The 15,501-nt window shown below is 41.6% G+C and overlaps 1 protein-coding gene and 1 long non-coding RNA gene across 4 annotated transcripts; one reads left to right on the top strand and one right to left on the bottom strand.

The window, feature by feature from the left end:
- Nucleotides 1-4,506: 4,506 nt before the first annotated feature.
- Nucleotides 4,507-9,260, bottom strand: LOC139433466 (uncharacterized). 3 transcript variants are annotated; one of them, XM_071202491.1, is made up of 11 exons: nt 8,873-9,260; nt 7,870-7,999; nt 7,485-7,722; nt 7,060-7,336; nt 6,549-6,726; nt 6,307-6,383; nt 6,023-6,203; nt 5,621-5,863; nt 5,313-5,484; nt 5,071-5,219; nt 4,507-4,942 (listed from the first exon to the last, which is right to left on the bottom strand). In XM_071202491.1, exons 1-11 carry the CDS (start codon nt 9,167-9,169, stop codon nt 4,764-4,766), a joined length of 2,121 nt encoding a protein of 706 aa, XP_071058592.1. In that variant the 5' UTR covers nt 9,170-9,260; the 3' UTR covers nt 4,507-4,763. The 3 variants fall into 3 exon arrangements, with proteins under 3 accessions (XP_071058592.1, XP_071058591.1, XP_071058597.1); XM_071202490.1 differs by having other exon boundaries at nt 7,482-7,722; XM_071202496.1 differs by lacking the exons at nt 7,870-7,999; nt 8,873-9,260 and having other exon boundaries at nt 7,457-7,597.
- A 4,670-nt stretch (nt 9,261-13,930) lies between these two features.
- LOC139433469 (uncharacterized) lies at nt 13,931-15,069 on the top strand. The gene is made up of 3 exons (XR_011642923.1): nt 13,931-14,011; nt 14,366-14,457; nt 14,839-15,069. It is a non-coding gene; the product is annotated as an uncharacterized lncRNA (long non-coding RNA).
- Nucleotides 15,070-15,501: the final 432 nt, after the last annotated feature.

Consider the following 15,501-nt stretch of genomic DNA (forward strand, 5'->3'; position numbering starts at 1 on the left):
ATTGGTTCTCATGTATGAAACACCCCCTTTTTTGTAGAAAAATCAAAACAAAGTAGAGAGAAATATAATCTTTGGTAAATATTAACCACAGGATGCAAATTGTGAATGCTATTTTCATTATGTAGCAGTGGAAGCCAAACTGAAGTCAAACCAAATCATTATCAGAAGCGTGGCAGAGCAGGATTCACCCAGGGGCAAGGTGATGGAGTTGGCAGGTGGTGTTTACAGGGATGCTGGTAAAATAGGAAACAGAATAATTTACTTTGAAATGTGACCATGGGAAAAGAGCTTTTGACATGCTTCAGAGGGACAGTACTCACCACTACACTCAGCGGGTGTGCAGATCACAAATACAAAACACACATGTGCTTAACTGTTGCTGTGTGTCCGTTTGACGTGCATGAGACTGGGATTGAGTCAACTGTAATATGGCTTGTTGATGTGTATTGTACTGCAGGTATATAACATTTTGCAGAAGTACGTCATTTATGTGCAAACGTTCAATGGATTTTCACTCCCACATCCTTCATTCTGTTCCCTCTTTCTCGGTCTCACATGTAGACAAGTAGAATATAACCAAAACCCCATTCTTCAGATATGTAATTAAAACACTAGGACAAATAAAGCAGCAATGTTTTTTTGTCTATTCACATATTCTATAACTCAAAGATAAAAAAAACACACATTGAAGTGACAATAATTGTTAAACACTTCCCAGTAGACTAGCTGACAAGGGCTTCACACCCCCGACATCCCCGACATTTCTTCAGTCATGGTTCCTTTCTATAAATTATTTATTCGGTTTTAAAGCTGTAACGTTGCTCTATACTATGTGGGCTTGCATCAAAAGGAAACAGTCAATATCCATACTCTCTATTTCTGGTGCTTTACTACAGTCTGGACGGCTGGGAGAGTCTAAGATGTGAATGAAAAGCATGTTCCCCCCAGAAGAAAGTGACTGCAGCTGGATTAGAAAAGCCAATCCTTGAACCGAGGAGAGGATCAATGGTGCATGCTAGTCTTGTCGCTGCATTAGCAATAGCTTTACTGATGCATGTTAACATGGAACCTCACCCAGGCTTTGAGCTGATGTAATGTCTTGCAAAGGTCACTGTACACTTTTGGAGAAATACATCCCTGCTTTGTTGTTATGTGAACAATATATATGATGCAATTATGTTGGCACTACCCTCCATTGACCATCTGATTATTGGCAGGTCGATACACAGTTTGTCCAGGTTTACTTAACCCCAGAAGTCACATGGTAAGAGGGGTTGTACCTCAGCAATAGCTAACACCAAATGCAGAATGGTGGCCTGCAAGTCACCAACAGCAACTCGTTATAAACAGGAAGTTGTTGCGATTAATGGCTTGGAAGTTTTGACAATCCATCAGAAATATCTGCAATCTATAGAGGATGTAAGCAGTCATGGTTGGTTGTTTCAATATAAGGTGAATAATATTAGGTAGGTATAGAAAAATAATACACATAAGAACATAAAACAAAACATGTTATCAAGTTGATTAGTTTGTAAATAATCCGGTTCAATCAGTGAATAGTCAAAATAGTATGCATGCTATCAATGTAAAAATGTTGTATACAATATTCATGCACTTTTGAAAGGGACTTCTACTTAATTGCTAAGTCTAGTACAGTTATGATAATCAAATAATTATTCTTGCTTCAAACTAGACTGAGAGCAAAATTCTCCCATTTAAGATTTGTATGAAATCAAACACACATTTGTTTTGTTTTTATTTGCCAGGACCAGATCTCAATATCAGAATACTGAAACATGAAAATGTGGGTTTCTTTGTTTGCACTTCACACAAGCTGTCCGACTGAGAAGCTGCTCATGGAGTGTTTGCTGAATTATTATTGGACAAATAACAGTATTAACATAAAGTCAATACAAACTAAATCCTTTTAAAGAATGGCACGATGCTAGGCTGGTGGTAATGCAATTTCAGTTAAAGCTACCAGCTTTCAATGCTCTCACACTCGGTCCTATCCCCTCTCTCACACACACACACACGCACACACACACACACACACACACACACACACACACACACACACACACACACACACACACACACACACACACACACACACACACACACACACACACACACACACACACACACACACACACACACACACACACACACACGGATGGGTCAGTGTCAGCAGAATGCAGTTTTATAATCAATTTGGACTCGGGGTGGAGTGGGTTGATGTTCCTCACTGCAAAGTAAATCCCAAAGTGACTGTTGCTCATTGTATAAGCAGGGTAATCAATTTCACCGGTCTGAGTGCTGGAGAGAGCTGGGTGAAAGATATAAACTGAGCCAGAGTTCAGACGGAGAGCAACACTTCCCCTCTGTTCCCTCAGAGTGAGGTACACCGACGTAGTTTTCCCTGTTCTCATACAGATCACCCGTTTGACTCCAATCTGTATTTCTGCCACAATAAGGACACATTGTTGAGATAGCTATCAAATCATGACAGACCGTGATTGCCTTTACTCAAGTAAGGCTCTTACTAAAATGAAATCCGTAAGTGGCACTTAATATTAACAGCAGTTCCCTTATGGCAACTAACGCGATGTACTTAAAATTAATGTTGCTGTAAGGGTTAGGGTTAGTTTATATTGTTTTAGATTAAAAAGAGGGATACATATTTGTTGACTTAATGCCCATTCAAAAAATATTTTAAACAAAAATGTGGCTTACATTGGAAATTACAAACATGCTGAATATGAAAAATACAAAAGCACTCAATATAAGACCAAGAAAACATAATGTATCCCCCTTGTCTGTGCAGCATTTCAAAGCAATATCCATCCTTTTCAATAATGTGATGTAATTTAACAGGATATGCCAATTTGATGCAGATTCTTCAAAGTCATTTGTATTCCTTTGAGGTCCACTGCTTTTATTGGCAATCTCATAAATGTGATTCTCTGAAATTGTAGGCTGAGGCATCAGGTTTTTAATCTGGCTTAAAAGCCCATTAAAAGCCATGAATCAGTTGCAGCGATAAGGAACTGTGGAGCACATTGTCGCCTTTTCCAATTCAAGAAGTGTGTAATTACGTCTCGTGTTTTATAGAGATGAATGAAAAGACAATTTTCTGGGAATCCTTGATAAATGATATCTCCCCCGAAGAGATGAGGACAACTGTCGCCTTTGTTGGGTGAACTCTTTGTCTCTTTCTGATCTTTTGTCTTAAAGGAGACCTATCATGCTATATTTAAATGATATAGTGTATGACCATACCTATATAAAGTATATTTATACATTTTATTTTTCAAAATACCAAACAGATCATTTTTTAGCCATGCCTCGTTTCGCTCATTTTCGCTCTATTCCAAGCCTGTCTTTGAAAATTCTGAGCAGCAGCTGACCACGCCCCCCTGCAGAAGAGGGGGGGCATGAGCCGGTGAGAGTCACGTTCCCATGCTTGCTGTGATTACGAGTGTGTAATAAACAAGTCATCTCAGAGCAATGCATGTGTTCAAGCATATTATCAATTTGATCCAGAAACTGACCCTGAAGCAGCGGAGGTTTTGGTGGAGGTGCAAACATCTCGGTTGCAGCAGGACGTTTCGGAATGGTCAGTTGACAAGCTGTTGTCCCTATTTATTTTACTCTGTTACGATGCTTGCTCCTTATTCCGTTCATATGTTGGCTAATTAGCAAGAATGCAATGTGTACAGTTTGTAACGAAAAACAGCAATACATATATTTATAAAGGGAGACATTCATATTTTCAGCATATATACAATGGCCTCATTGCGTTTATTAATAGTTTACAGTCCTTGTCTTCCAACATCGTGCACCAACCATTGGAAAGTTCAATAACTAAGGGTGATAAAAAGTATAACTCCAACAACACCTCAGTTGTCAGCAATGTGTGTAGTTTCATGTGTTTTTAAAAGCTCAGTTATTGACTTCTTTCTACAGGTGTACATGTGCAAATTGCGCCACGATGCCTTCTGAACGGAGAATGTGTGCAGCATGGAGATACCATTTTTGATAGCTTCACTAAGTTGTCTGTTTAGAGAATACATTTTTCACATGTCATTCAATATATGTTTATCACACAATGTGTCAAGACGGATGCAGGAACTTGAGGACTCTGTAACCTGTATGGTGGACCATCCTGGATTGGAGCCTGTGTGCCTGAATGTGTTCTCCCTGCAGAATGCGTTGAATATTTACAGAGCTGAACATGGTGGACTACAGTTGAGACAAATAGAGCAGTGAGTGGTTTGTTTGTTTTGACTGAAATTGTAAAACGAATGCTAATATTGTTCATGGAAATAAATACTGGTGTATATGGCTTTATGCAATCTTTCATTCTGTCATTCTACTATTATATACTACACAGCAATGGTATAACACACCCATGTGTACGACAAAAAAAGTCCACACACACAACCTTATGCTTTTGAAATCAGAATATTCTTTACCCATCCAAACATGAATAATCACGACACATTCGATATCAACTCGGAACTTTATTGTCAAAATCAACGGTTCTTTGAACCCATAAAAAAAAACTAAATGTACGTGTATTTTGTATAAATGACTAAATATATTTAATGATTTCAGGCGTCACAGGTATCTAGCCTACAGAAGCTTTGTGAGCTGGTGCTGGGGCTTCCTTGGACGCAGGATCAGAGTGGTGATTCCGGCCTGCGTTGTCCTCAGGATTCGCAGGGAGTTTCCTGATCAGCGAAATGTCTATGTTGGGTTCACACAGCAGCCAAATTTAACCGTGTAGCATACCTGGCGATGACCTCCTCCCTGTCAGGTCGCTCATATTGGGAACACAGGTCCTCTGGGATGGGTATCTTCAGAAGCTCCTGTGTGAATGGTGCAGGGTCCACAAAGACTTGGTCGAAGATGAGGTCCATCAAGTTGGCCACGTAGCCTGTGCAATGTTAAAAAAAAGCACAACAAAAAATGTGGTTTAGATTAGTATATGCATGTAAAAAACTGAAAGTTCTTTCTAATTTTATATTTGTAAATAGTTGTATAATAAATATTTTAAACACTTACGGAATGTGGGGTCAGTCTTTACTGGTTTTGCTCTGCATTCTCCCTTCCTGGCCTTTGGGAACTGCAGTTTATACAGAGGGTTTCCAGTGGATGTAGTGGCTTGTGCACGCTCAGCGTTTTCATTGTAGTGCAGGGCTGCCAGGTACAGTCTTTCATTTCCGCCATGAGAAAAAAAAAATGTAAATAATAGCAACGGCTGTACAAATTGTCACTAATTAGTAAGTATCCATGGTTTATTTTACCTGCACAACATTCCAAGAAATGGAAACACAACATTCTTTGGAGCAAAGCGCAGGATGACTGCATGGAATGACTCCAAAGATGAAGTCTGGTGGTGTGGGCTGAGTTTGGCCACAGCTTTCAAAATCCTCTTGGTTGAGAGAATTTTCTCCAGCTTGTGAAAGGCCGGCGTTCCTAAGAATTTGAAAATCAAAGTCATATTTGAATTGTCATGCTTTATATATTGTGTCTGACAACATCCTGTATTCAATAGTTGTCCCTTACAAATATTTATAGAGGAGTAATGTAATATGGTTTATGAACAACATACCTGCAGCCACCCATTGGTATTGCGCAATGCGCAGTGGATGAAGGCACTTAGGGAACAGGGGGTCATCATGAGAGTGGATATCCTGCACGTGGTTCAGGAAGGAAGTCCATTTGGCTACTCTCTCAGGCCCGGTGGTGGAGGTTGCTACAGTCCAGTATATGTGGTTTCTTATACTCTTCGCCCACCCTCGAAGTTTTTCGCAGTCCTTCTTTTTTGCAGCCTTCTCCAGTTGCTTAGAAATCCCTAATAAATACATTTAACATGTAGTTAATATACATACAAGTTTACTCAAAATATTATTCTACTGATGTGATTGTAGGAAGCCGGGTTTGTGTCTAAATAAAATAATGATTGTTTTTACAATCGATTTATTTACATAGAAATTAATATAAAGAAAAATACCTTTTTCTATGTGCCACACATCAAAGAATTGGGTGATGCTGCTTTCCCTTAGGAATTTCTGAATTTGCAGATGTCTGTCCGTGACAATACAGTCCAGAGTCACACCACGTTCCTTTAACAACTCCAGACTCCTTTTCAGGCCCTCTAACTCCATGTGGTAGCTTCCACCAACCTCATTGCTCTGTTATGACACATACAAATAACCATTGATACACACATTTTAAATATAACGTGCAAACAGTGTTAAAGAAAAAAACATTGATATTTCATTTCACCCCACTTACCTGAACCAACTGGAGGTCAACGACTTTGTTGTTCTTCAGGTCCATCATAGTGTAGCTTCCGAACTTTGCAGAGTGGCCTGTGAACATATGTTTTACAGTAATTACTTTTCTCTGCGGATGGTGAATTTGTATTTTTGCTTGTAGTGTTTAGCATATGTTTTTCAGGAACCATTAATTGAACAAATCACACAGAGAAACCCCTTTCTGAAATGTAAAATGTGAATTATATAAAAAATACATACCTGGAGAGTCAGCCCTCATATCACCACCAACTATCACTTTCTCCTCTGCATGGAGCTTCTGCAGCATGCCTTCCTGTGATTTTTGCCAGTAAGAAACAATCGCTGGCTCAATGAACATCCTGGCATGCCTTCGGAAGGTGTTGTATTTGCACAGCTGCATATTCATTGCTTTGAAGACCTAATGGTTGAAAGAAAACGGCAAGAACACATTTTAATCTCAAAGATCACCTGTACATTTGATGACGAGTCGTTCAGGAGAATCTGGAAAGTGCAAATGAGCTGCCCTTTTTTTTTAAACAGGGTAAGAGCTGAACATGTCATTAGGGGTGCTTACTCTACAGTGCCCCTTTCACATCTCTTCTCTTTCTCCACACCACCCTCCCAAAAGAGCTTTACATATTAGCATGGGTCGTTACCTAACAGTGCCCTATTCCCACCTTGTCCTATCTTATTCAACAACAACATTTGCATTTTCAAACATTGGAAAAACAATCTTCTGCAGTTAATTTACCTTTGAAAGTTTGTAGAAAGATGCTCCGTTGACATATGTTGCAACTGATAGCTGCAGGTTTCCAACTGGAGTACTCCCAAGAACAGGCTGGCTATTCCAGCTTCTTGTAAACTGACAATGGGGGCACAGCTGCTGCACTGATATGAATGTACCGATCCTTCTGGTTCGTACATCACACACTCGCTTGCACACAGGACATGATTCAAAAAGCTGCATGAGGCAGGTCTCATACACGATGTATGTGTTGATCGTCTGGGGGGGGGTTTGTTCTTGACCACTAAAACAAAAAAATAGAAGTTCCATCACACAGATTGTTGCTTTAGAGATCTTTGGTGTTTGTCTATTATCAATGTTTGAATTATACACAGCAAAAAATACAATACATAGACAAACTCACACATAGTGATATTTCAGTAACGTACGACATGGCTGTTGTTTCTGTAGCATTTGTTATGGATTCTGCTGGATCATAAGTTGCATCCTGGCCTTCGGAAATCACCAAAGAAGAGCTTCCCTCAAATGGATCTTCGTATTCCTCTTCAAGATCCACACGGGGCCTCTTTGGTGGTCTCTTTAAGGAGGTGGATGTTAAAAAGGGCACTGGCACTTCCAACGGACGTGTTTGGACACCAACGCTTCTGCAGGGAATTTTAGCCTGGACAGCTGTAACATAATTGTATTTGACATTAAAAACAAAACAAAAGATAAAACACAAATATTTTTACAACAATTAGAAGCACACAAATTAAAGGCTACAACATCAGAATGTCAAGATGTATCCAAAGAACATTTGAAAAACATGCTTCTAACCTGTACTTCGATGTGAACCAAGAGTCCTCGAGGATAGCTGTGTATGAACAGTACGGTACTTGGGTGGGTCAGTCTGACATGCAGAATCTATCATCACAGGTAATCTGCCGGTAGCATGTGAGGTGCTGGCCTGTAAAGAAGAAAACAGTTAGAACAAAATCATCTCAACTTAGTATTCAGGATGAGAAAATGCTATTTGGATAAATATAGTCTGAAATCCCAAAAGATGGGGGCTAAAACTCTCTATTTAGCAAAGCTCTTTGCTTAGCCTTTTTCAATCTGAGTTAGTTTTGAACCGTAACGTGCATGCTGTGTTTCTGACTCAATACAGATGATGTGTTGGAGAGGGGCTGAGCTCAGTAGACTGACTGTAATGAGTGCTAGCCACTAATTAGCCTGTTGCTAGAGGTAAGGCCTCGTCAACAACAACAGACCAACGGGGGCTCCGTTTTACTCGTGGTGTGTGTGTCCCCTCGCATACATACACAGTGTTGTATCCTAACACACCCCCATTTATATTCGTGTGCGCAAACAAGTAAACATACAAAAGCTTTTACATATAACGCTGCAAAAAACGGCATGTCTCATTAGCGTAGCGTAGTTTAGTTTACAGATCGATGATATCTGATCGTTCTTACAGACTACAATCACAAAAGCTTTTAGCCTACATATAACGCTGGAAAAAAGGCACTTGCCTACAGAAGATTACGTTTGTTATTATAACTTACTCAATATGATTTTAGAGGATACAAAATACTAATAAATAGGAGAATAAATACTTGTGTTATCGGCTAGGGCCATTACGGCAGTATGTCTGAACATGTTAGCAAATGCCTGATAATTAAAATAAAAAAGACAAAGCAAAGACTGCGGAGCGTACAAAATAAAATGTTACAAAAACATAACTTAGAGGCGACATTGATAGGGCGAAGCTACATGCTACATACTACAAGCTATAGATAGCTTGTAGTATGTGGAAAAACACCACTAAATAAAAACTTACAGCTTCAAAATTGGATGTGTCCTCACTGGCCTGGTCCCGGATGGTTGGTATTGATCCCGGGTTTAGCAATAGTTTTGAGGCATATCCGTGTTGGACTTCAGAGAAGTTCATAAACATGTCCTTCGTAAAATGTTTGGAACACACAAACAGAAATCTGCTGGGGTCTTCTGGCACATGTCCCTTGAAAATGAAGTCTAGCCACAGATTCTTTTCTTTTTCCACTGATGGCATTGCATGCAGTCCCCTGTCCCGACTCTTGCAGCCAACAACAGCACAACGTTTAACTGTCTTAGACATCCTGGCAAGAGCAGGCAAAAACACAGATGTGGGTTGATTTAGCCTGCCGATAGCCTATATGCCAGTGACGAGTGACCACCAACTGGCGGCCCGCGGGCCACATCCGGCCCGCCAGACATTCTCATCCGGCCCGCAGGACGGGGGTGACTGCGGCACCACTGTGTGCAGTACCAGAGTCCAACAGAGAGGCAGCAGCTGCTGCGGGACAGTAGACTGCGTGCGTACTGCAAAAAAAGTGATCTTTCGTTGTGAAGAGTCTGGTTTGTGCGCTCCGCACCACAGCAGTTGCCCTGCTGCGACAGAGTCCAGCAGAGAGGCAGGAGCTGCGGGACAGTAGCCTAGAAGCAGGGTTGGGTTGTAACGGAATACATGTAACGGCGTTACGTAATCAGAATATAAAAATAAAGTAGGCTAACTGTATTCAGCAGGCGTTACATTTGAAAAACGAGTAATCTGATGACAGTTAGTTTCGTAAACCCGAAGTGAATACATTTTGGAATAGGCTACTTATTGGAATTATTGGTGGAAAAATGTCCTCACAAAATCTAATATTCATTATCGGCAGAGCTGTGTGCACACTGCACGGTGCTGCAGCATGTCTGTGAGCGAGAGAGTAGGCTTGTTTGAGACAAGCAAGACCTGCGCAGTTGCGATCAACGTCTTGCTAGTGCGTTGCATGATGGTTAGTCATTTTGTCCGACTTGCTCTGGAGGCTCGCCCACATGAGACTTTGAAATCTCGCGGGACAAAGACGCCGGCAGCCTTGAGAGCGAGTTGGCGCAGTTGCTCTCCACGAGCTGCGGAAGCGAAATGCTTGATGGGAAACGGCTCGCTGGTATCTCGAGCTGAGCGCTCATTGGTGGTTTTTACCACGTGCTGCTGATGCAACTCTCCAATTGGCTGGCAAAAGTTTGTTGTTGTTTTGTGTCAGTTTTACGTCGCCACATCCATTCCCATTTTTCATCATTGTTCCACAATGTTTATCATCATGAAGTTAATATCTATATATTTTATACTATACTGCTTACCGTTTTCATACTTTATATATCTTAGCATATTCCTACACACTGTTCATACTGCTCACAGGCTGATATCTAGTGTATTCATACCCCACTGTTTATTCATCATTCAATTCATTCTATATGTTATAACTTATTCTGTAGATTGTGTACATTACTTTCCACTTCACTGCTTGTTGCACCTGGTTAGAAGCTAAACTGCATTTCGTTGTCTCAGTACCTGTAATATGTGCAATAACAATAAAGTTTCTCTTTAAGTTAAACCAAATCATTAAAATAAAAATCTATTGTAATGTAATGATTTGGTTTAACCTTATTTATTGAATACATCATTTAAAATGGCAAGATTAAATCAATTTCCGCCATTGCAAACCCAGCCAGTCAAGCCGACTCCGAGTCCGAGCTGTCCGACTTAAGACGAGCTTTTTGACACCTCCCCCGGCTGCGATCGGCTACTCTCGTCTACTTTCGAGGCGAGCCGCAATAGAGGCTTCTCAATACTCAAATTTCCCCTCCTCGACTCCTCGACTCCTCGGTCCTCCGGTAGTGACCCGGAAATGAATTTCAGCGCGCCATTTTGAAGGACGTCTCATTTCTCTAAATGCACACCGAGGACCGAGGATCGAGCATCGAGGAGGCTCTCTGGAGGAGCTATAACCGAGGATACACTGATGGTTCCTCCACGGCTCCTCCGCGGATGCATTTCCGGGAACGGTGGAGGCGTGACGCACGGCCGGACTTATCTCAGCCAATGACAGCTCTGCATGCAACCCCTGGATATTATTTTAGAACCTGCTCTCATCGCAACGCGATGTTTACAGTGATAACAGCTGTGAGGTCCTGCAGAAAGCAGAGCAGTGTGTATAATATATATCACTCAGTATAACAGACCTTTATTTGCTTTAGTTTAGTAGATATCTACAAACAAAGAGTCGATATTTTTCTAAAACCATTTAGTGCTTCACATAATAAAATACACAACGGCTGTAGCCTGATTATGCTTTAGGAGCTGTAGGTGTGTGTGTGTGGTACAGTGTGTAGGTGCGTGTTGTACAGTGTGTAGGTGTGTGTTGTACAGTGCGTAGATGCGGCGGACAGACGGGTCTCAGTTGGTTTGATGTCCTTACTTTTAATACTTGCAAATACAACTTTTGGCCCGTAATTTCAATTCCCCATTTCAGCGACTAAAGAGAGGGGGGGGGGGGGGGGGGGGGGGGGGGATATATCCAGTCTCTGATTGTGTTACGTTATTATGAGAGTGCTCTCATACTTTAAATTGCATATATTTATATAAATATATTTGTGTCTGTGTGTCCGCATCTGTAGCCTGGTATTGTCTCATTATCCCGCACTCTCAATGAATTCAAAGTAAATATGTGGGGGAACAATGTTCAGCTGATCCAGCAGAGATTATAAAATATGACAAAACACTCGACAGATGATGCAGCTGTTGCCACGTAATAATGAAGGGACATCGCTTTAATACGACCGCTCAGAGGAGAGGAGTTCTCATTTCTTTAAACGTCTGCTGCTTCCCCTCCTCTCTCCTCGGTTCCCCTCCTCGGTCCTCCGCTCGCATCTCCTGTGGGCGGGTCTAAGTATCGAGGAGGGGAGTCGAGGAGGGGAGTCGAGGAGGGGAAATTTGAGTATTGAGAAGCCTCTAATGTGTCTCAAACAAGCCTACTTTCAGTACAGCCGCAGCGTCACTTTCCGAACAGGAAATGCACGCAAATACAAAATAAAATCGTACTGACACTTATTATATACATACAGTATATATAGATATATATAAAAATAGGGACACCTTGTATTGTTTACTCTCAGTACAGCACCACTTTGCGAACAGGAAATGCACGCTAATACAACATAAAATAGCACTGACACTTATTATCTATATAGATATATATATAGATATATTTATTTATATATATAAATACGACATCTTGTATGTTGTCTTGTAGGTTCGAGAAACAACCATGTTTGCCGGGTGCACCGCGGCGGAGCTGGAGAGGTTCCAGCTGGGAACCTCCACTCCGCTGCGGGACCCGTGGGACGGTGCGTCTTGAGAGGCTTCTCAATACTCAAATTTCCCCTCCTCAACTCCTCGACTCCTCGGTCCTCCGGTAGTGACCCGGAAATGAATTTCAGCGCGCCATTTTGAAGGACGTCTCATTTCTCTAAATGCACACCGAGGACCGAGGATCGAGCGTCGAGGAGGCTCTCTGGAGGAGCTATAACCGAGGATACACTGATGGTTCCTCCACGGCTCCTCCGCGGATGCATTTCCGGGAACGGTGGAGGCGTGACGCACGGCCGGACTTATCTCAGCCAATGACAGCTCTGCATGCATCCCCTGGATATTATTTTAGAAACTGCTCTCATCGCAACGTGATGTTTACAGTGAGAACAGCTGTGAGGCCCGTGCAGACCTGCACGGGCCTCACAGCCCTGCTCTCTTTATTTGCTTTAGTTTAGTAGATATCTACAAAGAGTCGATATTTTTCTAAGACCATTTAGTGCTTCACATAATAAAATACACAACGGCTGTAGCCTGATTATGCGTTAGGAGCTGTAGGTGTGTGTGGTACAGTGTCGGTGCGTGTTGTACAGTGTTTAGGTGTGTGTTGTACAGTGCGCAGATGCGGCGGACAGACATGTCTCAGTTGGTTTGGTGTCCTCTGCTTACTTGTAATACTTGCAAATACAACTTTTGGCCCGTAATTTCAATTCCCCATTTCAGCGACCAGAGAGAGGGGGGGATATATCCAGTCTCTGTTACGTTATTATGAGAGTGCTCTCATACTTTAAATTGCATATATTTATATAAATATATTTGTGTGTGTGTGTCCGCATCTGTAGCCTGTTATTGTCTCATTATACCGCACTCTCAATGAATTAAAAGTACATATGTGGGGGAACAATGTTCAGCTGATCTAACAGAGATTATAAAATATGACAAAACACTCGACAGCTGATGCAGCTGTTGCCACGTAATAATGAACGGACGTCGCTTTAATATGACCGCTCAGAGGAGAGGAGTTCTCATTTCTTTAAACGTCTGCTGCTTCCCCTCCTCTCTCCTCGGTTCCCCTCCTCGGTCCTCCGCTCACATCTCCTGTGGGCGGGTCTAAGTATCGAGGAGGGGAGTCGAGGAGGGGAGTCGAGGAGGGGAAATGTGAGTATTGAGAAGCCTCTTTGGTCACGCTTCATATCGGCCGGCGCGGAGGCCCTCCGACAGTGGGTCGCGTTTGCCATTCGATCAGTGAGAGGAGAGGAGAAAAATGCAACAAAAATTGGCAAAATCCGTTAATATATGGATGAGTGTGGGGAGGGGGGGCTGGACACAGGCCGTGGGGGGACACCAGAGACCGGGCAATGTCCCCGGTAGAAACCGGGTGAAATAACCTACAAAATAATGAAACCGGGGAAAAGTGAAAAAAGTGTCCGAAAATAGGCACTCGTGAGGCGGGCAGAGTCCCCTGTCAACTCCCGTTACATATCTCCATGGTGTCATTTGAGCGAAAAACTTTTACGAGAACCAGACTGTGAAGGGCTTGACCAAGGCCGACCCAAAGTGCACGGTGGTCGGACTCATCACCTCAGTGATGAGTCTCCATTGTGATTTGAAAACTTCCATCAAACGAGTCCTTCGGTGGGCGGGAAAAAAACGCGTCAGAATCGTCACTTCCTGTACTGACAGTGGAGGTCATAGATATATATAAACACTAGATGGCTCATGGGAGATTTTCCAGCGTAGCTGACTGGCCGCCATCTTGCTACAGTCAACAGTTACTCTGATTCGCGTTATGGTAGCTGTTGTCAGGTGAGTGATCTGCACAAAAATACTCTTAACTCACTGAAATCTTGACTGATTTACAAACGGTTTGGTTTATTATAAACATGATTAGCATGGCTATGATACAGGATGCTTGGACATGTTGAAATTGCAGCTTTTCTTTGTGTATGTGGTTGTATTTATTAGCTGGCTAATAACAAGAGGCTGTCAGTGAGACCTAGTATTACAAAGTTGACCCAGCAACTTTACACCAGTGGGAGAGGCAGAACTGCTCTTTCTTTTCAACACAACTTAAGTTACACATGATTTCTTCCAAGTGGTTTGGCTTGTTAAAAACATCTTGCATTATGATACAGGAATGTGCTGGCTTTGTGTTTACAGAAGTACCTGACTATGCCGGACTTTTGTGCAGCCTACGGATGCTCTAATCACCGCAGTCTGGAAACAAGAACCCGTGGGATCACCTTTCACGTGTAAAATATGACAATATTATGACTAAAATTAGGATAATCGTTAATTACTTAGTGGATGTATGTACATTACAAGTCCTGCTACACAGGATCAGTGGGGCTATGTGAGACAATAGTATTGCAAGATTGTTGTTGACCCAGCCTCTTTAGAATATGTTGTTACCATTTCTTTACACAATTATTTAATGTTTCTATTGGACACCTTTTTTATTACTCTTAGTGTGGTTGTCTTATTCTTAAAGTAGGCTATGCATACATGCATACATACCAAAAATATGATAATTTCGGTGTGTATTTTTGTCCTACCCTTAATGTTAAAGGAAAGAAGGGAGGAACATGTTGACAATAATTTATATATCTGGCTACCTTTCTCATGTTTTTAAGGTTTCCCAAAACCAAAGAGAGGAGGAGGCAGTGGGAACTCGCCCAAAGAAGGGACGGTTTTGTTTCCTGTGACAGGACACTGCTCTGCAGTGAGCACTTCAGGAGTGAGGAATTTGACCGGACAGGAGACGCAGCACTATGTTCCCCACATATGTTTATGTTTGCTCAGTCTAATAAACCCATAACATGGTTGTGAAAGAATACCAAAGCTGAGGCTGGACGGTGATTGATTGTTGGTGTGCCATGTGTTCTTCTTAATAATAATAATAATAATACATTTATTTTGGGGGGCCGCCTTTCATAACACCCAAGGACACAATTTATGTTTAAATTGTTCCCTATATTGCATAGGGGCAATATAGGGAACAATTTAAACAGTGGATTTTGTGATATATCAGCCGGGGTGAGACAAGACAAACCACAAATGGACTACAGAAGGACACAAAAGGACACATGGTACAGTTTATATTATTCTTGGTCTTTTTTCAATAACATATTTCAAAGGTTCTGGATTTGTTTACAAATCTAGAAACTAAATACAAAACTAGGATGATATGAAGATCTCATGTCAAAAATAATTGTGATAAATTAGACAGAACTGGCCTGTCTGTGAGCACATTTTATGTTGGTTTGGTTCTTCTGATAAAGGTGTGAATATCTAAA

Source organism: Pseudochaenichthys georgianus, chromosome 3, assembly GCF_902827115.2.
Source record: "Pseudochaenichthys georgianus chromosome 3, fPseGeo1.2, whole genome shotgun sequence".
Classification (NCBI taxonomy): domain Eukaryota; kingdom Metazoa; phylum Chordata; class Actinopteri; order Perciformes; family Channichthyidae; genus Pseudochaenichthys; species Pseudochaenichthys georgianus.